This window comes from Acomys minous (assembly GCF_964271855.1).
Source record: "Acomys minous genome assembly, chromosome: 10".
Taxonomy (NCBI): Eukaryota; Metazoa; Chordata; class Mammalia; order Rodentia; family Muridae; genus Acomys; species Acomys minous.
The window spans coordinates 62,593,408-62,621,256 of NC_140491.1; the positions used below are offsets into that span (position 1 = coordinate 62,593,408).

The following is a 27,849-nucleotide window of genomic DNA, read 5'->3' on the forward strand; positions in this document are numbered from 1 at the left end:
AACAAACAAACAAAAAATCAACCAACCAACCAATCAAACAACAACAACAACAACAAAACACAAAGCCAAAACAAAACAAAAACAAAACAAAAATGAAACTAAATGAAATGCTCAATGTCCTGAGTCATCAGGAAATGCAAATTAAAGTGACTCTAAGATTCCATCTTACACCTGTCAGAATGGCTAGAATTAAAAACACAAGTGACAGCACATGCTGTGTGGAGCAAAGGAAACACTCCTCCATTGCTGGTGGGAGTGCAAACTTGTACAACAACTCTGGAAATCAATCTGGCACATTCTCAGAAAATTGGGAATAGCTCCAGCTATACCACTCCTGGGCAAACACCCAAAAGATGCTCCACCATACAAGGACATTTGCTCAACTGTGTTCATAGCAGCTTTATTCATAATAGCCAGAAACTGGAAGCAACTCAAAGTCTCTCAACTGAAAAATGGATAAAGAAAATGTGATGCGTTTATACAATGGAATATACTACTCAGCTATTCAAAACAAGAAAATCATGCAATTTGCAGGCACATGGTTGGAACTAGAAAAGATCATCCTGAGTGAGGTAATCAGACACAGAAAGACACATTTGTTATGTATTCACCTACAAGTGGGTATTAGCCATAAAAGGTACAGGAAAACCATGCTACAATCCACAGACCCGAAGAAGCTAAGTAACAAGGAGGGATCAAGGGAGGATGCCTGAATCCCACTCAGAAGGGAAAATAGAATAGACATCAGAAGTGGATGAAGAGTGGGAACTGGCTGGGAGAGGGTATGGGGAGGGAAGAAAAGGCAGGGATCAGCTGTGGGGAGACTGGGGGGGAGGGGGGAGGGGGGAGGGGGAGGGGAGTGCTGGGAGAGAGAAGGGAAACCAAGGGGGGAGGGCATCTCTGAGACAAGCTCCTCCAGGGGTAAGCTCCTGGGAGGATTATGGGGGTGACTCTAGCAGAGACTCCTACCTGTGGGGCACATGGAGACTAAAGTGGCCACCTCCTAGCCCAGCAGGAGCTCCAGCGGAGAGAAGGGGACACCAGTCCACCCACAAAACCTTCGACCCAAAATTTACCCTATCTTCAAGATGTGCAGGGATAAAGATGGAGCAGAGATAGAGGGAACGGCCAACCAATGACTGGCCCAACCTAAGACCCACCCCATAGGAGAGAGCCAACCCAACACTATTAATGATACTCTAATATGCTTGCAGATAGGAGCCTAGCTCACTGCCCTCTGAGAGGCTCAACCCAGCAGCAAATCGAAACAGATGCTGGGACATATTAGGTGTCCCATTAGGTGGGGTTTGGAGAGTCTTGTGGAAGAGTTGGGGGGTCAAGGACACTACAAGAAGGCCAACAGAGTAAACTAAACTTGGCCCATCCATAGGGCCTCACAGAAACCGAACCACCAACCAAAGACCATGAATGGGCTAAACCAGGCCCACAACACATATGTAACTGACAGGCAGCTTGGTCTTCATGTGGTTCCCCTGCAAGTGGGGTGGGAGTTGTGTCTGACATGGATTCTGTTGCCTGCTTTTGGGTCACTTGCCCCTAACTGGGCTTCTTGCCTGGCCTCTGCTGGCTCTGTTTCTTAACAATTAAACTTTATTGTACAACCCAACTAGCTTACACAAAGAGGGAAAAAAAGGATGAACCTTCCAGTATCCATTCCACGGGTCGGGTCTCTAGGTGTCTCTGGCCTGCGCACTGGTCTGGCCTGTTGGCCTGATCCACGTGTGCTCACGCCCGGTTTGAACCTGCTGCTCTTTTCTCCTCTCTGCCTGCCTGTCTCTCACGTGCAAGGGGCGGTCTCTGCCTCCCAAAGAGGGTTGATTAGAAACACAGTAGTCCAGGTGGAGTCCCTCGTCCCCTTCCTGAATTCCAGGCCCAGGATGGCTCCACCCAGTCTATCTCAAGGTTAATCTCAGGGAGTATCCGTGGTGTGTCCAAGGGCAAAGCCCGCCAAGGCTTTCACCTGTGACAAAGTTTACAGTCCTTCCCACAGGCCTCAGTGGAAGAGGATGAACTTGGTCCTGATGAGTTGGGGTTCACTTTTTCTGAGGTGAAGGGGAGGGAGCAAAGGGGAAAGATGCAGGAAGGCAGGACAGGGAGGAAAGGAGGGCGGGGCTGTGATAGGGATGTAAAGTGAAAAATTTTTTTGTATGTGTATTGTTTTGCCTACATGTATGTCTGTGTGAGGGTGTCAGATCTCGGAGTTACAGACAGTTATGAGCTGCCATGTGGGTGCTGGGAACTGAACCCGGGTCCTCTGGAAGAGCAGTCAGTGCTCTTAACCTCTGAGCTCTCTCTCCAGGCCGGTAAAGTGAATGTTTTTAAAAAAGATTTGTTTATTACATATACAGTGTTTTGCCTGCATGTAGGCCTGCAGGCCAGAAGAGGGCATCAGATCTCATTATAGATGGTTGTGAGCCACCATGTGGTTACTGGGAACTGAACTTAGGACCTTTGGAAGAACAGACAGTACTCTTAAGCACTGAGCCATCTCTCCAGCCCTGTAAAGTGAATTTTTTAAAAAGTGCACCACCACAGCTCAGCTAAGGGATTTGTTTTGTTTTCTTTTGTTTTGCTTGTTTTTGGTTTTGTTTTTATTTCAAGACAGGGTTTCTCTGTGTATCCTTGGCTGTCCTGGACTCCCTTTGTAGACCAGACCTCAAACTCACAGCAATCTGCCTGCCTCTATTTCCCTAGTGCTGGGATCACAGGCATGTGCCGCCACGCCTGGCAGGATTTCTTGATAAAAGGCAGCGCCCCCGCCCCAAGTCCATTTTGGGTGGGAGGGGTGTTCTGTGTCCTTTGGTGTGACTCCACAGATGGCCTGGGGAGAGGGCACCACCTGCTGGCCTCATCAGAAGCTGCAACGGGAGAAGACATTTATCATCCTGTTTGGTGCCCTAGGAACAGGGAAAGGAAGTCAAGGTAACAGCTTTGTATTACACATTGGCACCCCAGTAGAGAGTTCAAATGTCACAGCCTTGAGAAAAAAAAATTTTTTTTTTGATTTTTCAAGACAGGGTCTCTCTGTGTAGCCTTGGCTGTCTGGACTCACTTTGTAGACCAGGCTGTTCTCGAACTCACAGCAATCCAGCAGCTTCTGCCTCCCAAGTGCTGGGATTAAAGGCATGCTCCACCACGCCCGGCTAAATGCAGTTTTTACCCCAGCATGTGTGGAGTAAAAGTGGCAGGGTTTAAATGGGGCCTGAGCCCAGCAGCCTGCCCTCCCAAAGGCATCCTATGGCTGTCCCAAGGATAGCCACTCCAGCTACAAAAGCGGCTTTGCAGGCTTAGAGTTTGGTATATTAGAGGGACCCTGGGCCACGCATGGCTGTCTATCCACCTGAAAGGTTCCCCTGGCTACTCCCCAGGCATGGTTGTTTTGTCCAGTCCGCCTGAACGCGAGTCTCAGAAGCTGTTGGTTGGCATTCTGGGGTCCTTCAGGCTTTCAAGTCTCCAGGCTACAGCTGCCAGAAGCAGGAACGAGGGTTATGCCTGCAGCAGGCAGCGTAGAGGGGCCATGGAGCTGAGCCTGCATCAAGCCCTGGGCAGAGCTCTGGACCAGACTGAAGATGTGGGGAGTAGTGAGAGTGGGGGGGTGCTACGCACAGCTCCATCCTCGCCTGCCTCTATCTCTCATCCCTTCCTCACCAGGGGCCAAGGGCTGAGAGCTCCAGGTGTGTGCGCCCTGCTGCCCTCTGCCTACCTGGGGCAGCTGCACAGATAAGGCGCCTCCCAGGTGGTGCTAAGCAGCAGTGAGGGGAGGAGCCAGGGTTTCTCTGGCAACCCTTGTGCAGGTCCGCCTCCCTCCCTGACTCAGCCCCAGGCTCTTAGACACCCACCCACCGTCCTGCTCCTAGGCTCTTGCCCTTTCCAGCTGGCCATCCGGTGAGTGAGTACCTGGGAAGGGGTCCTACCAGATTCCTGCCCAGTCTTCACCAGGCCTCTAGGGGGAGGGGGAAGGGAGGGATGGCATGGAGGAGAGAGGTGGGCAGCAGGAGAGTTAGGCTTCTCAGCTTCCTCAAGTTGGAGCAGCCTTGCCCTCCATCCAGCAGGTTGCTCTTTACTGGGTTCTTTAGTGAGCCCCCTGCACTAGACTGTGGAGTCACTTGGGGGGCTGAAAGTCCTGCTGGAATGCCCCTTGCCCCCGGAGGGGGTGTCTGTATGTTAAGGGCTAAGGCAGCCATAAATTGAAACAAGGAACCGTGTTTCCCAAATCCCTGTTCTGAATCCTTCAGAGAAGGGAGTCCGCAGGCTCCTTTCAGAGTGATGTTCCCTGCCCTGGAGCTGGCTTATTGCAAGGCCCTAGGAGCAGAGAGCTCCGAGGGCTGCAGGTTCCAGGAGGTCGTATGGGAGTGGATCTCTGTTCCTCCTTGTATAACTGTGGGTGACACTGTGTCCCTCATGGCTTCTGGCAAGGAGCCAGAAGGAGCTTGGTGATTTGCTGGCACGGGTCTGAGTGCCGCAGGTGGTAGCCTACTGGAGAACTGTTGTTGTCCGCAGTAGCTGAGGACGCTGGGGCCTGTTCAGCATGGGCTGCTGCCATTGGCTATGGGAGGTGGGCCGAGGGCCAGTAGTAGAAAGGGCTGGCAGGTCTTTGCCTCCTGCTGAGCAGGCTTGAGCTGGTAGTGGATTAGGGGTCTCTTCTTGTTGCCTTCTTTCTGTCAGCATGGGTCCCCAGACATGCATCTCCTTGGTGGGGCAGGGACAGTGTCTCCGAAGCTCCGTCAGGACTGTTGTGTCACAGTTCATGGTTGCTTAACAGAGGGGCTTTGCAGCATCTGGGCTCTAGGGTATGGTAGAGGGGCGCTCTTTGCATCTGTGCCCACATTTCCTGCCAGCCACCTCCTCTGAGGAGAGGACAGCCATTTGTCCACTCTACTTATCTGGCTTCATCTCCATCCTTTCAACACTCCATCTGCCTACCTAAAGCCTTCCCAAATCACTGCTATTGTGTGGGGTTGTTCCCACACTGGCGTCTGCCACCTCTGTGTGGCCTTTGTTCCCTGGAGCTTGGGACCAGCCCAAGGCATCAGTTGCTGTGTTGATAGAAAGGCAGGGTTTAGAAGTGCACCCAAATCAAACCCCTGAGCCACAGAGCTCTCTCTCTCTCTCTCTCTCTCTCTCTCTCTCTCTCTCTCTCTCTCTCTCTCTCTCCTCTCTCTCTCTCTGTGTGTGTGTGTGTGTGTGTGTGTGTGTGTTGTGTGTCACGGGAGAGCGTTGTGCTTTATACCCAGCGCGTCCCTGCCTTCTGCCTGTTATTCCCAGCTGTGGCCTGCTTTGGCCTGTGGAGAGCAGGGTGCCTTTGTAGAAGCCAGCGGCTCTGCTCCTTTTTCTGGCCATCAGCATTATGACATGTCCAGGGCAGGGCTGTGGCAGCTGGAGGTGCCGATCAGGCTGCAGTCTGGGCGGTCATGTTGGCAGTTGGGTGCCATGCCAACGTGAGGACGCCAGACCTGAATCCCTGTTGCCCTGGAGCGTGCTGAGGTATCAAGCTCTACAGGGCCCCCCAGGGTGGTGGGTGCGGTGCCTCGCTCTCCTTCACGGTTCACTGACTGCCCCAGTCTGCTCTGGCGGCTGCTTTGCCAGAGAGCAGACAGTGAGAAACAAACAACAGGCTAATTAGAGTCAGTGCAGGTTTCCAGAAAAAAGCCCCTCCCCACCCACTGCCACCTGCCCTCCCAGACTGCAGCCTGAACCGAGCATATGCTGCAGGCTGGAGTTGCGGGTCGGGGTGGGGGTGGAGGGTGGAGGGGGTGGGGCTGGAGGCGGAGCCTCCTGGGCTCCAACTGTCACTCACAGCTGTACCTAGGTGGTCCGTGGAGGAACCAGGCAGTGGTTTGGGCTCTGGCAGATATATATTTTTTTAACTCTATGCCCAGCCAGGTGAACTTCTCACCTCCCGGGAGCCCTGTGAAGGCTTTGCCCACTTTACTAAGGAGCCAACTTAGGCCCAGAGCTCTTAATGACTTGCCTGAGGTCACTGGCCAGAGTCCTCTTCCTGCTGGACAGAGGGGCATGTGACTATTCTGGATTTTCATTCTATGCCTTGCCTGACAAGCTGCCCCTTAGGTGAAGTTCTACGTGGTCCCAAGGATCCCCCCAGGTGGCTGCTGCTGCTGCTGTCTGCAGGAGTGTGGCAGGTTGGAGAGAGATTGTGGTATCCTGGTGTTCTGGTACCCTGCCAGGATCTCAGTCCTCTAGTGGCTAGCACAGTGGCCAGCCTTGCAGGGGGCTCTGTGAATGCTATGAGAGGGGCATGCCCAGTGAGAGCTGCCAGCAAGGCTGTGCTCCTCCCTAAGTGGGGCCCTGGCCTTTGAGGAAGGCAAGAGGGGGTATGGCAGGTATCACCAATGTGAGATCAGTGTGGGGGACCCCTGTCACACAGTAGGATGGTAGAAGATTACTCTCCCGAGAAAGGTGGTGGAGGAGGGAGGAAGGATGGGGCATGTGTGGCCTCTGGAGCTGAGCTGGTACCTTATACCTGCGGAGGCAGAGAACGGTAGGGCGGGGGTGTTAGCAGCCCAAGAGCAGGGTCATGAGGGGTCCACACCTCCAGGCCTTGCAATGGGTTGGCTGAAATGCTGCTAGCAGTGTGTGCAGGCCTGGCTTGTGTGGGGCATGTGTGCTCCTTTCCCTGGGCTGTGGTCTGCCCAGAGGCCACTAAGCCTTGCTCCGAGCTACCTGATGGCAGCAGACACAGTGCAGGGTTCTGTCCTGCCAGCTGCTGCAGCGGTCCTGGGGCCAAGGTGGACAGTCTATTGATTTGATCCTGCCATGGACTGGGTACCAGCAGATGTTAGTCTGTGCTCCAGTTTGGAGCTGCAGCTGAGGCCTTGGGGGGGGGGGGGAGGGGCGGTGAATCTGGCCTGTGAGAAAGGACACCGCCAACAGCCTTCGTTGAGCTGTACGCTGAGGCTGAGGGGGACAAGGAAGGGCAGGGAGCCAAGCCTGTGGGAGGCACAGGATGGGAGCTCCCAGCTTGATGGATGGTAACAGCAGACATGGTGGTGAGAGCCAGCCTGTAGGCCGCTGCCTTGCATGTTGGGGTGTATTTTCCCCCGCTCACCAGGCGTCTGTTTTAATAGCTTAGTTCAAAGCGACAGTCAAGTACTCCCTTTGGCTAATCTGTTGTGTTTATGGTGCGGCTCTTTCCAGACAAGTCAAAAGCCCAGTTGGTGGAGACAGCTCAAGCTCTAGGTAGCTTCCTGTGGGTTCCAGGAGGCAGGGCTGCTAGCTCGGTAATGAAGTACTGTCTCTCCTTCTCAGAATTACCCTGTGCCTCCGCCACTACAAGAATGTAAAATAATGGGGACCTCACCAGCTCCCTGGTGTTGTGTGACAGCACCTTCTCTGCTGAGGCACAACACACACACACACATACATGCACACATGCACGCACACATGCACCCATGCACGCACATGTACTCACCCCAGATAGCAAGCCCACAACAGACCAAAGTAGGGACACCACCAAAGTCCAACTTGGTGAGCCAGTGAGTTTTATTGGGGTTACTTACAGAAGCAGAATTGACATCACCAAGGCCCCACCCCAGCACAGGTGACAGCCACCATGGCTAATGGCTGGGAAACCCTGTGGCAATCCAGCTTCTTCATGGCTTCGGCTGGCATGCAGGACTCTATCAATAATCCTAGGTGGCTCTCTTGTCCTAGGTAGGTGCCATCTCTTGAAACATGTCTGGAAGAGTCTAGAAGGCCTATGTGTTTTCCACACAACTAAATACCCGTGATGCTGCAACGCGATCCATTCACAGAGACCGCTGATCTCTTGCAGCTGCTGCGAAGGCAGGCCCGATGTAGCCACTCCTACCAAAAGGAAGGCACACATGACTGTCCTAGTGGACCCAGGCCCCCAGGAAGTGGGGCCCACCCTCCACACCCTCCTACCTCAGCCCCACAGCAAAGTCAGACCCCTGTCATGGGTGTGCTGCCCACTTCCCTAAGGGTAACCCTGCAGACCTAACCCTGAAGACCTGCCCCAGGGACAGCTAGTTAGAAGGTCTCTTCTCCCTCACCCTTGGGGAAAACGGGGGGTGGGGGGGGGGACAGGACAGGGGGCAGGGGGAAAGCTGGCACCAGGTGTGTCCAGGGTGCTGGGATCAACTCTGGGTCCTGCTTGTTCTGTGCCAAAAAATGCCTTAGCTATGAGGGAGAGCCTGGGCCTGGTGGAATATGGCAGTCTCCCCTCACACTCAGGCAGTCTGACTGGATGACTGTCTGCAGGGATTTGTGTCCCCTTCCCTAGATCAGGCCCTTTAAGAGTCTCAGGAATGAAGTATAGCTCAGCAGCAGGCTCACCTAACATACACAAGCCCCGTGAACCATCCCCGGGCTTGGTAGGATTCCTCCTAATCTAGTCTGCACCTTCCCTTTCCCAGTCAACAGGGAGGAGACAGTCCTCAGGGTGGGGTGAGGTCACTGGTGTCCAAGGTTATCCTGCTTAGGGCTGGGACGTGAGTCTTTTGTCCTTGGAACTGTGCTGACCACAGGGCTTACCGACCACAGAACCCCTATTCTTCCCACCATATTGGATTCCAGAAGTCTCTGTGGGGACAGTGTGCCCCCTAGAGTGTCAGGGGCAGCTGGGTGCTGGCTAGAGCCATGAGTAGAAGTTGAAGCTTCAGACTGTCGCTCAGTGACACGGGGTTATTATGTTGTCACGGGCCACCTGGAATTCTCTCCCAGTCCATGAGAAGCAGCCCATCAGAAAGTCTCACACCTATTGTTTACTAAGGGCTTAGACTCATTGTCCCTAACTTCAATGACTGTCCTGAGGGTCACCGGATCTACAGTGGACTGTACCCAGGGCAAGCCAGTGGCCAGACCATGAGTGATGGGTGCTAGACCTACAGACTACCATGTGACTATACTGTTAGACCCAGGCCCCCTGGGGGTATGACCCGCCATCCATACCCTTCTGCCTCAGCTGCAGTGCCAACCCCGGGCGTGGGTGTGCTGCCCACCTCCCTAAGGGTACCCCTGCAGACCTGCCCAAGGGACAACCAGCAAGAAGGCCTCTACTCCCTCAAGGCCTTGGGGAGAATGGCCCATGGAAAGGACAGCCCCAAGCCCAGGTAGTATTTGTGTGGGTGAGGACAAGAGTGTCTGGTAGTCTTGAGGTCCTTCCTCCAGGAGCAGCTTGCTTGTGGGAGGTGGGAGGAGATGGAGGTCAAGTGTGTGGGTCCTTGGCTAAAACTTGCTTGTGCCTTTGGGTTTGGCCTGGCTACTCCTAGCCTCAGGGTTCTCATCCATGGATTGAAATGAGCATGGTACCTTCCTTAAAAGGTTGTGGTTAGTGTCTGAAGGAGAGTGTCAGGGCTCGTCCATGTGCTGGAGGCATTTTCTGTTCCCCCTTTCTTGTAGAAACAGGGAGAAAGGGGTTCTGGAGGTCATAGGACTCCGTGTGAGACAGTCTGTTCTGACTGGCCGTGTTGTCATTCTCTCTGAGGGATGAAGTGCTCCACCCACATGCTGTTAAGGACAACCTTCTGACCACGCTGAGGTGGCCTATTCACTCCCAGCCCCTGGGTCCACTCCGAGCAGTTCCCTATGTGCCCTGGCCTGATTACATCAAGGAGCCGGGCCCCAACATGAGGACCTGCAGCCTGCCCACGTGGGCTCAATGCTTGGACACCTGGGATGTGGACAGCTCGGTGTCATCCGGACGAATCTCTGGCTCCTCAGGGGGGCATGAGTCATGCGCACTTTCCCACGGGCCCTGGAAGGAAAGGCCACCCCTCGTGTTGGCGCCCCAGCATCAGCCCAGGAAGAGTAACCCTCGTCTGGAGCAGTTGAGGGACAAGATCCGAGCCCAGGCACGGTGGCAGGCAAGTTGTGCCTCCCTGGGCACCTCTGTCCCCCCGAGTGCCTCCTGTTTCTTCAAGACCTCAACAGTGCGGCGCAAGACCCCGAAGGTGGCAAATGCTCTTCCAGTGCCCAATTGCCGAGGTCAGTGGCTGCTTTGCTCAGCTGGTGTGGGCCACAGGCTACGGGAAAAGTCAGGGCAGGTAGAAAGGTTATGTTCCTAAGGCCCCCAAAAGGGTTTGAGGTCTGGGAGGCCAGTGCACCTTGAGGTGGGGCTTTTGAGCTGAATTTAGGGCGAAGAAGATTCGGGTTGGAGCTGTGTAAGACAGAGACCCAGAGAGCCTGTGGGAGATGAGGAAGGGACCACTTGTCCTGCGCATGGGGGCTTTGGTTTGTCGCCACAGCCTTAGGAGCTGTTTAAACAGGCCCGGCCACTGTCAAGCCAAGCCAGTGTGGGATCTAGAAGGCCAGCCTGCCACTCACAAGCAAGACAGGTTGTGTTTTCTGGAGCAGGAAAAAGGGGGGAGCGGCAGTTAGATAAATACCTGAAGAGCTTCCTGTCAGAGATAGATGCTGGAAGCTAAAGAGAGGATCTGTTTTATAAGGCAACAGCTTGTTTTAAAAAAAAATTGCAAAACAAATAACATAAAACGAAGTCATCTTTACCATTTACAAAATTCATTACGTGTGTGTGTGTGTGTGTGTGTGTGTGTGTGTGTGTGTGTGTATGAGCATTGCCACAGCCCAGTTGAGGTCAGAGGTCAGCTTGCAGGAGTCCACCCTGTAGGTCCTGGGGATCGAGCTCAAGAGCCTTGGCAGCAAAAACCTTTACCTGCTGAGCCATCACACCAGTCTCTCTCTCTTTTTTTTTTTTATTGTATATGAGTATTTTATCTGCAGAAGATAAAGATCTGCAGATCACATTACAGATGGTTGCGAGCCACCACGTGGTTGCTGGGAATCGAACTCAGGACCTCTGGAAGAACAGGCGATGCTCTTAACCACTGAGCCATCTCTCCAGTCCCCTAGTCCCATCTTTTACCATTTAAAAAATGTTCTGTTCATTTTAGGTAGCCACTCCTTGTTACGCAGTCATCGCCACCGTCCCCAGGCCCTGGTGCCCACCTTCTACTCCCTGTCCCTCTGGGTTTGATGACTCTGGCCACTTCATAGAAATGGGATTCTATGGGACTTATCCTTCGGTGACTTTCTTTCAGGAAGTACATTTTCTTTTAGAAAGTGCAGATAAATACAGAGGAGGAAACAAAACCATCACCAGGTCCCCATATGCCTTTCTCCTGGGACTGTCCTGGCTAGCTCTCTGAGGTGTGTCCCCGGGTTAGTATACTACTCAGGCAGAATAACCTAGAGAGAGGAAGGATTTTCTTTGGCTTACATTTCAGAGGGTCTGTCGATGTCCTAGGCCTGCAGTAAGGCAGGACATCACGGTGCAGGGGCATGGCAGCAGAGCCAACCTGCACACTGAATGGTGCACAGGAAGCAGACAGATAAGAAGGCTCCGCACGTAAGACGTGCCCTGCACACACACACACACACATACACACACACACACACACACACACACACACACACACACACACACGTCCTTCTATCAGGCAGAAACCCATCAGTGGATTAATCCAGCCCTAGAATTAGCATGTTGGCACCTCAAGTAGTGTCACCGTCACCATCAGGGATTAAGTCTTCAACACAGGAGCTCTTGAGACCTTTTACTATCCTAGCCATACCGTCCTGCCCTGGACTCTGAAGGCTTGTCTTGGTGCAAAAATCCACTCAGCCCATCTCCAAGAAGCTCAAAGATTCAGAAATTGCCAAAAGATCTGGTCAAGGGCTGGAGAGATGACTCAGACATTAACAGTACTGTCTGCTCTTCCAGAGGTCCTGAGTTCAATTCCCAACAACCACATAGTGACTCATAACCATCTATAATGAGATCTGGTGCCCTCTTCTGGTGTGCAGGCATAGGAGCAGGTAGAACACTGTATATGTAATAAATAAATAAACCATCATTTGTTAAAAACAAAAAACAAAAGAAGTCTCAGCAGGAGCCTCCACAGCTCATTGTCTCTGTGTTCCATATGCCTCAAAAATAGCATCGCATGGACAATGAATGCTAAGGTCTGCTTAGCAGTAAGTGGGCCCACTTGGACTTGGGCTGCAGTGGCCACTGAGTGCCTGGACAGCCTGAGTCCAGGGACACGAATCTGTGGAAACAGCTTCCTAGGGGTCCCTCTGAAAGCGGGGTGCCCCAGCAACTCCCTTCTGAAGCTAATCTTCATGCAGATCATGCCCAGCCCCAGCTCTACATAGGCTCTTGTCTGGCCAAACCGAAGGCTTCTCAGGTCCTCTGCTTCCTGCTTTCTGAGCTGCATGGTAAACGTGGCTAAAAGCCACCCTACAGCCGGAACACTAGGTTGCCTTGGAATTTTCTTCTGTGAGATTAAGTAACCCATCACCTTCAAACTCAGCCTCATACGCAGTCTCAGACTGAAGACAAAATGCAGAGAAGTTCTCTGCTACCACGCAGTACAAGAGGCCTTGAGTCCAACTCTTTGCAGAACCCAAATCCTCAACAGGGCAGGCTCTACTGTCTGCATTGCTATCAGTGCTCTGGTCTTCTGAGCTTGTGCCACAGTCACTGTTAACCTGAAGTGATGACTAATTTCACATGTCAACTTGATGAGATGCAGAATCACCTAGGCAACAGCAGGCCTATGGGAAGTGATCTTAAAAAAAAAAAAAGCCTGTGTGTGTCTGTGTGTGTGTGTGTGTGTGTGTGTGTGTGTGTGTGTGTGTGATGTATATGTATAGTGGGCCTGAGTGTCATTGCAAGTGTGTGCAGGTCAGACAGCAACTTCTAGACATTGGTTCTCTGTTCCCATCTCTTTATTTGGGGGCAGGGGAGGTTTGAGACAGGGTTTCTGTATAACCTTGGCTGTTCTGGACTCTGTAGTCCAGGCTGGCCTCAAACTCACAGAGATTTGCCGGCCAGCGGGCTGGCCTCTGCCTCCCCAGAGTGCTGGGATTACAGGTGTGTGCCCCACGTCTCTCTTTCCATCTTTATGTGGGTTCCAGGGATTGAACCCAGGTCACCAAGCTCACATGGCCATGTAGTTTTACCTGCTGAGCCCCCTTGTTGACCCCAGGATTATCTTGATTATATTAAATGAGGTGCCCACTATGGGTGGCACCAAACCCTAGGCCTGGATTTTTTTTTTTTAGGCCTGGATTTTAAACTGTATAAAAGGGAGGAAGTGTGCCTGTGAGATGGCCCTGTTCATAATTTGCCTTAGGGTGCTTCCAAGGCACAGTGCTTATGCTAACTTTGGTGTGAATGGCATGTGACTTTTTAGCTGATGGCTTCGTGGGATGTGTTTTCTGGCTTGAGGCATTGAGCAGAGGGATAGTGTAAAGGCTCCCAGGGGCTCTACCCTGGAACTCCATTCTGGAAATCATTTCACTAAGCCCTCCTTTTCCCATTCTTCTCCACGGCCAGACATTCTTCGTGCCACTGAGTATAGAGACAAAGACAGGACACCTCTCAGCTTGGGGAGGGAGCGCTCGAGGGGTCACCATACTTCAGGTGAGTGGCTCTGGGTTGGACCCTGGGATTAATAAGGACACTTGCAGTCAAATAGGGCCTGGCTAGGAGGGGGTCATGCAGGGGTCTCTCATTCTCTGCCGCCCAAGAGAAGGAATCAAGGTAGAAGAGTAAAGCAGAGACATCCTCTGGGTACGTCCTTGTACACCAGCCCCATTCTGTACGCACACTTCTAGATCTCTGCTGGCCCTGAGGCTTGTGTTTACATTTTGTAGGTGGAGGGCAGTGCTCAAGATGACCTTGCCTGGCCCTGGGGATGCTGAGAGATGGGTGGTGGGTCAGAGGACATGGTAGCTATAGTTTAGCTCACTGTTCTGACCAACAGTAAAGGACCCCAGAGAGGTGGCCTAAGGATGCTGGCTGGGCTTCTGTGCTGCTGGTTAGATTGCATGTTAGACTCTCATGCTGTGCAGATGCTTACGAGGTTTTGGAGATGCAGGAGAGAGGAGGGAGGCACAAGAGCACAGGCTCTTTGACAGGTGCTTTGGGAGGGCATTCTGGACCTCCAGGCTCTCCAGCTCAGGATAACGGGAGGATTTCTCATGGAAGGAAGAAGTAGTGGGAGGCAGGTCCCCATCAAAGCATGAGGGCGGTCAGTGCTATTGAGCAACACACACAGACACAGAAACATTAGGGGCATGCCCTGCCCTGTGCTTGTGAGCCAATGGCAGAGGTAGGCAGGGTCCCAAGCTGGCTGATGCACAGGTCAGGCAGGACCTACCTTCGTGAGCCTAGCCCCGTCTTCTCTTCTGCCTTCCATGAGGTCCTGTCCTTTCAGCTTCTCGTCCCTACCACAAGTGTGGCTACTGTGCCACTGGGCAAGTTGGGAATGCAGAAACCACAGCCCCACCTTCCCCCCAGGTCCATTGGTCCCCAGCTCTTGGCTGTCACACTTTCCTTCCCCCTTCCTCTAGAAGCAGGACGTGCAGGAAAGCCTTGCACCCACTATTCCACTTCCTATTTCTGTGGATGCTGGGAATGTCACAGGACCTGTCCAGGTCATCCTGCCTTTCCTCTTCCTCTTCCTCCTCCTCCTCTTTCCCTCATAGCTCAGGTCAGCCTCCCGAATGGGAGTTGGCCACTGAACTTGGTGTGGGATGTGGAAGGGGCTCTTCCCCCATCACAGTGACGTCACTATGTTTGTCAACCAGAGACTGGGCCCTGTAGTTCCAGCCTCTGTCTTCCTTCCCTGATGGAAGCTATGTCCAGGGAAAAGATGCTGTACCAGGATTCCCTTGGAACTTGCCTCAGTCAGTCAGTCATTTGCTCAGCAAACACAAGCCCAGGCCCTGGGGTCGAGGTGAGTACGTAGCCTATTCGCATGTTGTGAGATTAAGGTTCCCTCCCTCTCTGCCCATCTCTTCTTTCAGTCCCAAGGACAAACATCAAAAGGATCAAAAGTGCTGCTTGCAGAAGAGAGATCCCCAAGTCGTCTGTCCCCTGCAGAACTCCCAAAGGCAGAGGTGAGGTTTGCTACTCCAGACCCCAGAGTCTGTGTGATGCTAGCTGGTGAGGGTGCCACACAGCTCTTGATTCTGTGCTGAGGATATCGGTTGCCAGCTCTGCCACATGCAAGGAGCTCGTGGCCCTAGGATCTGAGGGTTCCTTGCCATGTAGTAGAAGCCTGCGACTCCCCATGTGATGTGACCTGTCCTTTATGCCCCTGAAGACGGGAATGGCACAGGGCCATCTGGCCACAGTGCTGCTGCTTTTCAGAGCGGTAACATGCTGAGGGGAGACTGAGTAAAGCTGTAGTGCTGCCTACAGCACTGTGAGCTGCCTGCAAGCGCTCCACCCTGACCTGTGTGTCTGTCAATTTCATGGCAAGTCCTCAGGGGATCTTGTTAGTGACCCTATCTATGAGTGGCAGCCTTCTATTTAAGGCACCCCATTTACTGGGCTTGGATCCTGACAGACACCCAGAGTCCTAGCCAGGTTGCTGCTTCTATGTTTTTTCGGGGGGTGAAGTAAAGGGGTCCCTCCATCTAGTTGGATCTCTGAAGCCCCAAAGAAAAGACAGTTGTGAGTATTTGGAGATTGTTGGGAGGGAGTCAGGCAGGGTCTAGAATGTCTTCCAGGTAAGCTGGGAGTGAGGTAGGTTGGCTCCCATTCTGCAGATGTGGAAACTGAGGCCCAAGGCAGCTTGGTAGCCTGCCTGCCTAGGACCATACAGGCAAAGATCTGGGATGGGCTCTGTATTCTCTATAAGAGCCAGGTGTCTTCTGAGACCACCACAGATCCCTTGTCAAGGCTCCCTGCTCCAGCCTAGCCTTAGCAATACCATGAAGACCCCCCCCAGGTCGGGAGAAGGGGTTGAGGTCAGTCTGACAGGACTGAGCATAAAGGCCACACAGGGTCTGGGAATACTTTTTCAGCTGCCTTTGGGAATCTCTCTGCCTCAGTTTCCCCATCCCATGAGGTTACCGCTCTGGATCCACCAGCACGGGTAGAGTGTACTCTGGGCACAACCTCACCTCCATTTCTGCTCAGTACCGTCTCCCCTGCACCCCAGTACCCTGCCTCCCCTGCTCCCCAGCAAAAACTATTCTATGAGTCTCTGCCTAGCCCACTGTGTGCTCAGCAGAGGGTGCACACAAGTCTTCTAGCTGGCCAGAGGCGAAACAGGATGGGGAAGGATAAACACCTCTGGAACCCAAGACTGAGAGACGCTGAAACTACAGGAAGGTTCTGGAAGGTTGTCTGGAAATGCACCAAGTGCAGCCCCTCTTCTGCATCATCTTCTCACTCATCCCCGGCTTTCTGTTGTTTTGTTTTAATGGCTTGCTTGAAAAATGACCTGCCGTCTGCCTGACACCGGGGTCAGAGGGCGTGCCACCGGCTGCATTCATCATCCCAGTCACGGTGTCACCCTGATGGTAGTGACCATTAGTTTCTGTCAGGGACGAAGCCACAGCTGGGCTAAGGAGAGATGAGTTTGGGTTCAGGGGGTCAGAGCTGCAGGACTTGGGAATTGGGTGAATTAGAAATTTGCTGTAGTTAACAAAAAATTAAATCACAATAGTTATAAAATATTCATCCATCCGGGCCAAAGGAAAATGAAGCCCGATATTTAATTTCAGATTATATCACCTCGCTTTGCATTTTTTATCATAGATTAGGTTGGCCTGGAGCTTTGACAGGGCACTTGGGGACTCCATCCATTTCCGCAGATTAAAAATCCTCCCATAAAAAAATTAATTGCCATTAAACTGCTCAGCAGAAGAAAAAAAATGTGCCCATCAGGACCCATTTATCGACCAGGACTCCTCTGGTGGGCTAATGGGGAGGCTGGCTGGCTGTGAGAGGCCAGGGGGCTGTCCTCTCTACATGGGGCCTCTGGCCCAGTGCCTGGCAGAGAGACCATGACTGTTGGAGGCAGCACAGAAGGGCAGGATTGAGATGCTCAACTGTATCCCCATCCCTACGGCAACCTGGATGCCACCAGCACAGCCAAAGAACCTCACAGCTTGGTTCCTCCCTGCCCGTGAAGGCAGGAGCCCTCCTTGGCCCTGCCAGGAGGCACCGTTAGGCCCTCTCTACGCCCCAGCGCTGCAGCCAGGGCTGATGAACAGCAGCTGATATTAGCTGCAGGTCTGGGGCTCTGGGGCCCCAGTGTTGACTTTCCTTAGCCTCTGGCCCTAACCTGTCTCCATTCAGCTGTGCAGCCATCTATTACAACAAAAGAACATTTGCATACTAACAGGATGCGTATTTTGCATAAAGGATTACATCTTTCCTGAATATTTGGTACTGTAGTAGGCAAAACCATCCTCCAGGTTTTTCAGCGTTGACTGACACTTCGGTTGTACAATAGCTGATAGTGAAAACTCTTCTTCACGCTAAAATGTGCCAGGAATGTGTTTGGGGCTGTTTCAGAAACGGTTGGAAATTCTGTCCAAATCCCTAGCCAAAATCCACTAAACAAGTTTGTTTTTTTTAAAGTTTATTTTAAATATGAATGTTTTACTTGCACCATGTACATGCCTGGGGCCTGTGAAGCTAGAAGAAAGTGGGATCCTCTGGGCTGGAATTACAGGCAGTCGTGAGCGACTGTGTGGGTGCTGGAAACTGAACCTGGGTCCTCCGGGAGAGTAGCCAGCAGTCTTACCCACTGAGCTGTCTATCCAGTCCCTTAAGGATTTTATTTTCTTAGGGCTGGAGAGATGGCTCAGCGGTTAAGAGCACTGCCTGCTCTTCCAAAGGACCCGGGTTCAATTCCCAGCACCCACATGGCAGCTGGCAACTGTAACTCCAAGCTCTGACACCCTCATACCAATGCACATAAGTTAAAGCTAAATAAAAAATTTAAAAAGTATTTTATTTTTTAAAGTGAGGCTCAAATCATCAACTTGAAGAGCAATTTTATTTATTTGTTTTTGGCTTTTCGAGACAGGGTTTCTCTGTGTAGCCTTGGATGTCCTGGACTCACTTTGTATGTCTACCAAGCTGGCCTCAAACTCACAGAGGTCCACCTGCCTCTGCCTCCCGAGTGCTGGGGTTAAAGGTGTGTGCCACCACGCCCGGCCCCTCGAAGAACAATTTTAAAAATCAAACACTCTAATACAATATAGTCCAGATGTACTGATTTGAGACCTATATACTAAGGAATGACCATAGGAAAATAGAAATGTTTCTTTATAATCAAACCACTATAGTGGGGTGGTGGTGGCGCACGCCTTTAATCTCAGCACTCGGGAGGCAGAAGCAGAGGCAGATGGATCTCTGTGAGTTCAAGGCCAGCCTGGTCTACAAAGCGAGTCCAGGACAGCCAGGACTAACACAGAGAGACCCTGTCTCAAAAAACCAAAACAAACAAACAAACAAACAAAAAAACCAAAAAACAAAACCCCAAAACCTATTTAATGCAGGGCAGAGTGTCGTTAGCCTATATAATCCCAGCACTTGGGAGGCAGAGACAGGAGGATTACTGTCAGTTTGAGTCCAACCTGGTCTACAGAGTAAGTCCAGGACATCCAGGGCAACACAAAGAAACCCTGTCTCGAAAAAATATATATACTTATTTTTTTCTAAGTTTTATGTGTGTGGTCATTGTGTTTACATGTATGTCTGTGTGCCCTTGAATGCCTGGCGCCTTAGGAGGCAGGCCGGAAGAGAGTGTCAAACTCTTGGGGACTGCAGTTGCAGCATAGTGAGCTGCCATGTGGGTGCTGGGGCTCGGGAAGAGCAGCCAGCATGCTTAGCCACTGAGCCCCCTCTCTGGTCTCTAATGGCTTAGTTTTCTAGACAATGGCAGATTGCTATTTAATTCACCACCTTTGCGACAGGCAGCGGAGGGAGGAGCGGTAGGCAGGACTTGACGCAGGTAGGCTGCCCTCTGAGGCAGTGCTCTGTGACGTGTTGCCCATAGGGAACAGGGCAAGTCCTGGCTCAGAGCACAGGAAGATGCGATTCCATCCCTCAGGTGGTGTCGCCTTGAGCAGGACTGTGGGAAGAGTGACTGAGGACACACCAGATGTGTCACCTCAGTGTTGCAGGGCTGGCTGGGCCTGGAGCACGTCTGTGTGTGGATGCTCATATGCACACATGGGAGTGTACCAAACACGTTTATATGGTTGCCTGTGTGCAGTCACGTATGCGAACGAGTGAGGGCACGTTTGTGAGCATGTGAGTGTGTAAGCATGTGTGCTAATGTGAATGAGCACATGTGAATGTATGTGAGCCTGTGTGTAAGTGTGTGAAAGTGTAAATGTGTGACTCTGGGTGTGAGCGTTGTGGAACCTGTATAAGAAAGCTGTGAGCAGCCAGGCATGGTGGCGCACGCCTTTAATCCCAGCACTCAGGAGGCAGAGGCAGGTGGATCGCTGTGAGTTCAAGGCCAGCCTGGTCTACAAAGCGAGTCCAGGACAGCCAAGGCTACACAGAGAAACCCTGTCTTGAAAAACCAAAAAAGAAAAAAAGAAAACGAAAGCAAGCAAGAAAGCTATGAGCTTACTGTGGACTGTGGATGCAGCAGAGTGCGGACTGTTTGTCCCACGAGGTGGCCTTCCAGAAGGAATTGCATAGACTATGAGTGAAAGCCAGGCCGTGACGGGAATACATGCAATGTCCACTTCATCTTCACAGGACGCGCGCTCTGCGCTCTGCCACATCCATGGTTTACAGTGAGCTCACAGCTTCCTCACTGGCTTCCACAGAGCATGTGAGCCTGTGTGGGCCTGTGAGTGTAGTGAGTCTGTGTGAAACTGAGCTGAGCATCACAGCTTGTAGGTGGGCAACAGTGAGCCCTGTGAGCACATAGGGATGAGCACATGACTGTGCCTGCTTCCTGTCTCGGTGGGGCCCTGTGGCTGGGGTTCTCATGATGGCCAGTCAGTGTTGGTACTGGTGGGTACAATCTGACATCAGGAAGTAACACCTTGCGCAGTCACGTTCACCATGTGGCGTTGTCCATCAAGGGACACTCAGCAGTGCTGGTCATTTACTTCTGAACCGTTGAGGAGGTCTAAAGTTGTCTCAGATCCTGACCCCACTGCTGTGACTCTGACCATCTTCAGAGCTCATTAATGTCTCCGCTAAGGTGTGTGTATGGTCATGACAGTGCTGGCTGCTGTGGTCCTGGCTGAGTGGCCAGCTGCAGGTGCCATCTGAAGCTGCACCTCGTTCCTGTTCAAGTGTGGGCTATGTGCCTCGGCCGTGTTGAGTAGCCCACAGGTAGAGCTGTTGGCAGAGAGATTTTATCACCCTGTCTGTCCTGGGGTTTCATCATGACCCTGAGATGCACCACACCCATGAGAGCTAGTGACGAAATGTCTGGCTTTGTTCCCACAGGGGTTTGGATGTGAGGGATTTCCCTGTGGGCCCTTATGGTAGTCTGAGAGCCACAGGGCCTGCTGTGTGTTTTCTATTTAAGATTCTGAGTTGGCTGGTGTGTACGCCTGGAGGAAAGGACAAGCCCTGGTGAAGCAGCTGCTTGGGCCCACTCCTGCCCTCTCACGGCCCCAGAGCAAGGCCCCTGCCATGGAATTAGGTACCTCATGCCTCAGCCTTGGAGTGGTCTGTTTTGCTGTGGCATTAGTGGGTGGGCGCAGAGGATGGTAGCTGGGTACCTCTCTTGAGATTTCCCTCAGAGATGGGAATTTGGGAATCATTATCTTCACAAACCTGAAGGGAGAGGCTCTTCTCAGCTTTAGGAGCAGATGTATACTCGAGCTTTTGTGAGGCAAGCTTTTGTGAGGGAATGGTGGACACCTGCCACCCCTCCGTGTGCACCCCGTCAGCACAGGTGGAACAGGTGGCTCACTCAAATGCAACTGCCCTCCTTTGTGTGTGGGTCTTGAGGGCTGAGGCTGAGAGGAGGTTTGTGGGGCTAAAGCCAGGGCCTCCCTAGTGACCCCATGATGTCCCCTTAATGGAGGAGCAGGTCTGGCCTACTCTCCAGCTCACAGACCCCCAACCCTCCTTTATTGCTTGTCTTTGCAGGCTCTCAGAAGAAAGCAGCAGCTGTTGAGGACCCAGCCCCCCACACCTGCTTGTCTAAGCCCACCTGTGCCCACAGTGACCTGCAGGGGTCTGAGCATACACCCAGCCTGGCTTTCCATGAGCAGTCAGCAACTATCCAAGGTGCCATGGACATCCTACAAGACCTGCGCCAGCAAATCCAGGCTGGTCTGGAGCTTGCCAGGAGCTCTCCCAGGCTGCCAAGGAAGCTCTCACCATCAAAACCAAAGCCTCAGAACTTGCCAGGGAAGAGGCAGCGAGGACCCCAAAGCACCCGGGACCTGCAGGGCTTCTCAGAGAGTACTTGGACTGTGCCGGAAGGGAAGCGTTCTTCCTTAGACAGGACTGTGAACCTGCACAGCCAGCAACATTGGAAAGAAGCCTTGCCTGAGCAGGAGTCTTGTCCGCAGAGGGCCTGGACAGCACAGGGGCAAGACACTTCCTTCCAGAGGTCTGGGAACACCCCAGAAAAGCAAAATCCCTTCTCACAGCGGCCTTGGAGTGCCCTGGCTGGCCAGGCCTGTTCACAGAGGACCTTCACAGCTTATAAAGACTGGGAGGTTTCCGAGCCCAGTCCACCGAGCTCTCTGGCTAGGCCGCATCCTGCGCTCCGGCAACCGTGGAGTAGTTCTTTTGTGCAGAGGTCCCGTCCCTACAGCAAGGGCAAAAGTGCTGTTCCTCCTTCCTCGAAAGTCAAGCTAGCTTGGCCAGAGCCTGCCCAGGGCATCCCTCAGAGCAAACCAGGCAAGGAGCAGGACACGCAGGAGGCCCCACCCTGTCCAGGGATACGTGGGTCTCTGGGCCAGACACACAGCTCTGAGTCCTTGCATGCCTTCATGCGTCAGAAGGCCCAGGCCCGACGGCAGCATGCCATGGAGCAGAAGGCCTTGGCTGCACACACGCTGGAGCTGAGGAACCAGAGACTGCAGGAAGTGTACCGGAAGCAGCGAGAGGCCGTCCTTGGCAAGGCCATCCATGTGGTCTCCCAGAGGAGGCCTGGCATTGTCACCTTTGTTCCCAGTGCCATACAGGCTGGGGTATGTACTGGGTGGGTGACAAGAAGGGCATCAGCCAAGCCTTTGGGCCTGAGGCTCTTTGCTGTCCCTGGCTGCCTACTGCCCACCAAGAAGTAGGTGTCTGGGTGCCACTGGGCCCATGAGGTGAGATGACATTGGCTCTGGGCAGCCTGAAGGCATTCACCAGAGACAGAGAGCATCAGGGAGAAGAGACTGGGCATGGGCAACTTCGTCCCTAGCTAGGGTGGTAGCAATGTTGCGGAATGTTCCTGGCTAAACTTGGTTCGTCTTTGGCACTTTGAGGGTGTTCCTGCACACTGGCTCCACAGGTAGACAGGGCTAAAGTGACCCATTTGCCCCTTTGCCTTCTTTGAAATGCCCTAAGAGTCAAGGCTTGAGCCCCTGAAAGGTGCTGGAGCCCAGCTCTGAACTGAAATGAGGCTGCGGATCTTATGTGTCCTCTCTGCTTTAGGGCCTGGAAGCCCCTGGGAGCCTGGAAACACCGCTGCAGAAGTGGAGTAAAGTGACATCTGGCATGGTGCTTGGGGACCAAGAGGCTCCAGACAGGTGGGTGGGGAGGGTAGGGATGTTCTCCCTGGAGCTCAGAGTGGAGGAGGGAGGGTGAACTCTGAAGGGTCTCTGACATTGCGCGTGGCGGTGTATCTCCCTGGGAGTGCTTTAGAGACTGGAGACACTACTGTGTTTTGCTGAGGTGAGAATGAGTGTGAATATATGTATATATACTTTGTGTTTACACGGTTTTACATGTCTGTGCATGTGTAGGCCAGAGGCTGAACTCAGATGTTGGTTCGCAGGAGCTGTCCAGCTTGGGTTTTTTTTGTTTTGTTTTGTTGGGGTTTCAAGACAGGGTTTCTCTATGGAGCCATGGCTGACCTGGACTCACTTTGTAGACCAGGCTAGCCCTGAACTCACAGAGATCCGCCTGCCTCTGTCTCTCCAGTGCTGGGATTACAGAAGTGTGCCACCACGCTGGCCCACCTTGGGTATTTGAGACAGGGTCTCTCACTGGGACCTGCAGCTTGCTGATTAGGCTGGCTGGCTGATGCACTCCAGGAATTTTCCTGCCTCTGCCTCCCTAACGCTGGATTATAACATGCACCATCACATTTGACTCTTTTTTTTTTTTCTCTTAATGTGGGTTCTGGAGATTAAATCCATGCTTATATGGCAGGCACGTGACTGAGCTCTCCCCAGAACCTAGCTTTCATAGATACATTTACTTAGTAGCCCTTACTGTGTGTGTTCAGTCCCTGGAACTCAGGCTGCCTTTACCCACCAAGACATCCTGCCTGCTTCTGACATGTTCTTAAACCTATAAGATGGGGGTGTAGTGTGCAAATGTCACCTGCCTGCCTCCAGTACCACCATAGGAAACCCACACTGTAAGCTGCCGCCACCCCTGCCGCCCCCCGCCCCCTCAGCTCTCAGAAGGCAGCTCGGACACTTCCTGTCAGTGGTGGGTTCTCCCAGGCTCACTACAGGAAAGCTGTACACAGGCCTTCTTGGAAGCTTGCCAGCGCACCAGGGTCTCTGCATTTCCTTTATCCATTGCTGTGGACTCAGGTGGCTCCCACTTTCCACTACCAACAGTGATGGGCTCGTGGGCGTGCGTGTGCTTGTTTAAACACCTGCCTTTATTTCTTCTGAGCACATCCCTGGGGGTTGGGCCATACAATAGTCCAGAGCAGCACATCTCTAAATGCAGAAATCCCCAAAGGGGAAAAAAATCTAACAGTGAAAATTATAGCCGTGAATAATTTAAATTCTAAACACACACACACACACACACACACACACACACACACACACACACACACACACTAAATTATTTGAGAGATGTATTGACATTTTCAAAGGGAGATTTACTTGAGCAGACAGACCACGCCCACTAGGAGGCAGGCATGATCTGTGGTTTAACACCCAGCTTTCTCGCCTTACTCATCTGGGTAAGGGATAAACAGTCTTCTGAGGAGAGATGTCACCCAAAGAGTGGGATCCAACAGTTTATTTTTTCATAGAAAGGACGTCTCAGTGAGGCGTGATGGCACACGCCTGTAATCCCAGCACTCAGGAGGCAGAGGCAGGCAGACCTCTGTGAGTTCGAGGCCAGCCTGGTCTACAAAGTGAATCCAGGACACCCAGGGCTACACAGAGAAACCCTGTCTTGAACCCTCCCCCACCAAAAGAAAAGAAAGGACACTGTCTCACAGGCCAAGGGGGCTTCGGTGCTTTTGGGGTACACAAAGTCTGTGTACAGGAGTGCTCTTTTCTGGAGCCATACCGGCAAACAATGCCAAGAAGTAATTAATTAGGACTATCAAAGTCTTTGTGCGATTTATACCTCCAGCCCAGTGAGGATGTGACTAGAGATAAAATGAAAATGAAAGACAACACTGGCAAGTCAAATGTGGGAAAAGAATTGACATCTAAGCTGGGCATGGTGACCCATGCCTATAATCCCAGGGAGGCAGAGGCAGAGGCAGGTGGATCTCTGTGACTTCCGAGGCCAGCTTGGTCTACAGAGTGAGTTCAGGACAGCCAAGACTATGCAGGAAAACCCTGTCTTGAAAATCTAAAAAAAAAAAAAAAAATCTGTGACTAAGGGCAAAAAGATCATGGGGTGGGCTGTTGTGGGGCGAGAGACAGTTGACGATGTAGAAAGACAAAGGGAAGAATGGCTGGACGAGCATCTTAGTGGCAAATGCTTGGGGTATATGTATTATATATCAGTTTAGAGTAGTTTGTTTACCATAGTTTAGGAGAAGATTTGTATTAGTTTATGTTCTGCTCAGCGTAGTGCTAGCAGCTTTAAAGTCCGCTTCAGACTGTGTCTTTTATTAACAATCTTAGACCGAACCAATACATTTTTAATGTATTAAACAGTGGACAGTGGCTAACGCATACAGACAGTCTGGGGGAGATGATACCGCCTGGCTCTTGGCCTGTGTTCTGAAGTCTTGAATCATGGTGGGAGGGTGCTGGTCCGCTGTTTCTCGGTTAGGACCTCACTTCTTGGGGCTCCTGTTCCCATCCCTTCCCGCTGAGGGTCTCCCCAGCTGTGCCGCTGAGGATCACATACTGGCCCTTGGGGAACCCCTTGCAGGCACAAATATGTCCCCAGGGTTCTAGGCACTCTTCCTGCATCATGCGGAGAGCGGGTAGGTCCCAGCCACAAAGCCCGCTTGCCACCCTCTCCTGCAGGCTCTTTTCCTGGGAACCCAGCACTTCCGGCTTCCAGGGTTTGGGCTTCAGCATTCACAATTTTAATACATCAGAATTAGAATTTGAGGCTTCTGAGGAATTTGCTCTTTCAAGGTTTCGACATTTGGGATTATGACTGGCGCCAAGTGCCTGGGACAGGACTGGACCTGGGTGTCTCCAGCTCGTAATCCATTCCCTCCTGTCAGAGATGCCCCCCCCACCCCCCATGCTCCTGCCTGGGAACATGTGGCCCTGGGAGGGGCCCGGGGTCGGGGGTGGAGGGTGAGGGGTGAAGGGTGGGCGGTGTTTACATGCGCTGTGCTTCTCTGTGGAGTTCTTTGAGAAACTTGCAAGCTGTTTGCCACAGCGGCTTCACCGCCTTCCAACCGCCCCACCCCCACCCCCAGCGATGCTTTATTTATTTATTTATTTATTTATTTATTTATTTATTTATTTATTATGTATACAGTGTTCTGCCTGCATGTACACCTGTATGCCCAGAAGAGGGCACCGGATCTCATTATAGGTGGTTGTGAGCCATCATGTGGTTGCCGGGAATTGAACTCAGGACCTTTGGAAGCACAGCCAGTGCTCTTAACCTCTGAGCCATCTCTCCAGTGCCCCCCCCCACCCCCCCCGCCGCCAGCGATGTTTGAGAGCTGACTTCTCCACATGCCCATCTCTTCTTCCTCCTTCCTTCCCTCTCATCCTCTTCCTTCACCACCAAAACAGGACAGGTCTTCCCCTCCTCCACTCCTAGGTCTCGCCAGCCACCCGGCTTCATGCTGACTATCAATGGTGGAGGTACAAAGCTGGCATTGGTAGCACCTCTCAGGAGGCTGTTAGCAGAAACGTCCCGCCTCAACCTCCCTGTTTGGGGCATCTTTCCTGTGTTTTTGACATCAGTGTTTGGAGGAACTTAACTTAGAGCTGTCCACCTTGGTGCCTGCTCCTACCCCTCTCTCTGTGTATACCTTTCTCCCTAGATGAGATGGGGGCTCCCCCACCCCAGCCCTCCCCTCCCCAGCTCTCTCTCTCCTTCGGCCTTGTCTTTTCCTGACTGTATCTTGAGATTTCATATCTGACAGGCACTCTAGATGCCTGTATCTGTAAACTTCTGCAGCAGCATCTAGCCACGAACAGAGGCCTCGGGTCCAGCCAGTCACCACACCCACAGGCAGCCCTCTGCAGCCTGCCTGGCGTCTCTGGCTCCCTCCGGGGCTATCGAGGGTGCCCTGTCTCCCTTGAGAATCCTGGCCTCCTTTTATTTCCACTTTTAAAAACTATGCTAAAATACACATAATATTTACAACGATAACCATTTTTTAAAAATCCTCAATCCATCTGGATTTTAAGCGTTTGCTTAACTGATACATAAATTGTGCATATGGATAGATGGGTACATGTGGTGTTTTGATACACGCACACACTGCATGATATTTAAATGAGGTTAAATGCATCCATCTCCAGACATTTCTCATCTGTGCGTTATAAAGCATATTCAACACCCTTTCTTCTAAAGTCGTTGGTGTTTTACAGTACCTCATTATTTATTTATTTATTTATTTTTAAAGATTTATTTATTTATTGTGTATACAGATCTCATTATAGATGGTTGTGAGCCACCATGTGGTTGCTGGGAATTGAACTCATGACCTTTGGAAGAGCAGTCAGTACCCTTAACCTCTGAGCCATCTCTCCAGCCCCAGTACCTTATTATTAAGGGCAGTTAAAATAACTCAGCTCTAGCCCAGTTGATCGGCTTCTCCCCACCCCTCCTCTTGACTTCTGTGTTGGAGTCTGAACCCAGAGCTTCATGCGTGTTAGGCAAATCCTCTGCCATTGTGCCGCATCCCTAGCTTTTCTTTATTTATTTATGACAGTTGTCCCCAAACTCACAAAGTCCTACCTACTTTACCTGAGTTCTGGGATTAAAGGCATTGACTCCCTTCTTAGCCTTAAAAAAAACAAAAAACAAAACCAAAAAAAAACCCCAAACCTCCAGCCTTTTATTTTGGGACAGGGTCTCACTAAGTTGTCCAGGCTGATGTGAGACTTGTGATCCTCCTGCCTCAGCCTCCTGAGAAACTGGTTTTAGCAGGCCTGTGCCACCACCTACCTTCTTTTCTGATTGTTTGATTAGGTTTTTTACTGCTATTTATTTGGAGACAGGGTCTCGTGGTCTAGAACTCACAGAGACACACCTGTCACTGCTTCCCAAGTGCTAGGTGGGACTAAAGGCGTGCAACACCACACCAGGCATCATTTGTTCTTTTTTTTTTTTTTTTTTTTTTGCTTTTTCGAGACAGGGTTTCTCTGTGTAGCCTTGGCTGTCCTGGACTCGCTTTGTAGACCAGGCTGGCCTCGAACTTACAGTGATTCGCCTGCCTCTGCCTCCCGAGTGCTGGGATTAAAGGCGTGCGCCACCACCACCCGGCATCATTTGTTCTTTTTCTTTTCTTTCTTTCTTTGAGCGAGGGTCTCATTCTGTACTTTGTTTTTTTTTTTTAAAGATTTATTTATTCATTATTATGTATACAGTGCTCTGCCTACAGGTACATCTATAGGCCAGAAGAGGGCATCAGATCACATTACAGATGGTTGTGAGACAGGATGTGGTTGCTGGGAATTGAACTCAGGACCTCTGGAAGAGCAGGTGGTGCTCTTAACCACTGAGCCATCTCTCCA

At 51.9% G+C, this 27,849-nt stretch overlaps 1 protein-coding gene across 10 annotated transcripts in view; it reads left to right on the forward strand.

Moving 5' to 3' along the window:
* The first annotated feature begins 3,786 nt into the window (after positions 1-3,786).
* The window catches only part of CCDC187 (coiled-coil domain containing 187), a 55,683-nt gene continuing 31,620 nt past the window's right edge, over positions 3,787-27,849 (forward strand). For 5 of the 10 annotated variants that reach the window (XM_084800221.1, XM_084800223.1, XM_084800224.1 and 2 more), the window contains exons 1-7: positions 8,635-9,113; positions 9,488-9,987; positions 13,361-13,447; positions 14,836-14,928; positions 20,337-20,453; positions 20,906-21,960; positions 22,412-22,506. In XM_084800221.1, the coding sequence (XP_084656347.1) occupies positions 8,935-9,113; positions 9,488-9,987; positions 13,361-13,447; positions 14,836-14,928; positions 20,337-20,453; positions 20,906-21,960; positions 22,412-22,506 (2,126 nt within the window). In that variant the 5' untranslated portion in view covers positions 8,635-8,934. Of the gene's footprint in view, positions 3,907-5,215; positions 5,506-8,634; positions 9,114-9,487; positions 9,988-13,360; positions 13,448-14,835; positions 14,929-20,336; positions 20,454-20,905; positions 21,961-22,411; positions 22,507-27,849 lie in introns of those variants that run through there. The other 5 variants (XM_084800229.1, XM_084800230.1, XM_084800225.1 and 2 more) reach the window with 5 other exon arrangements.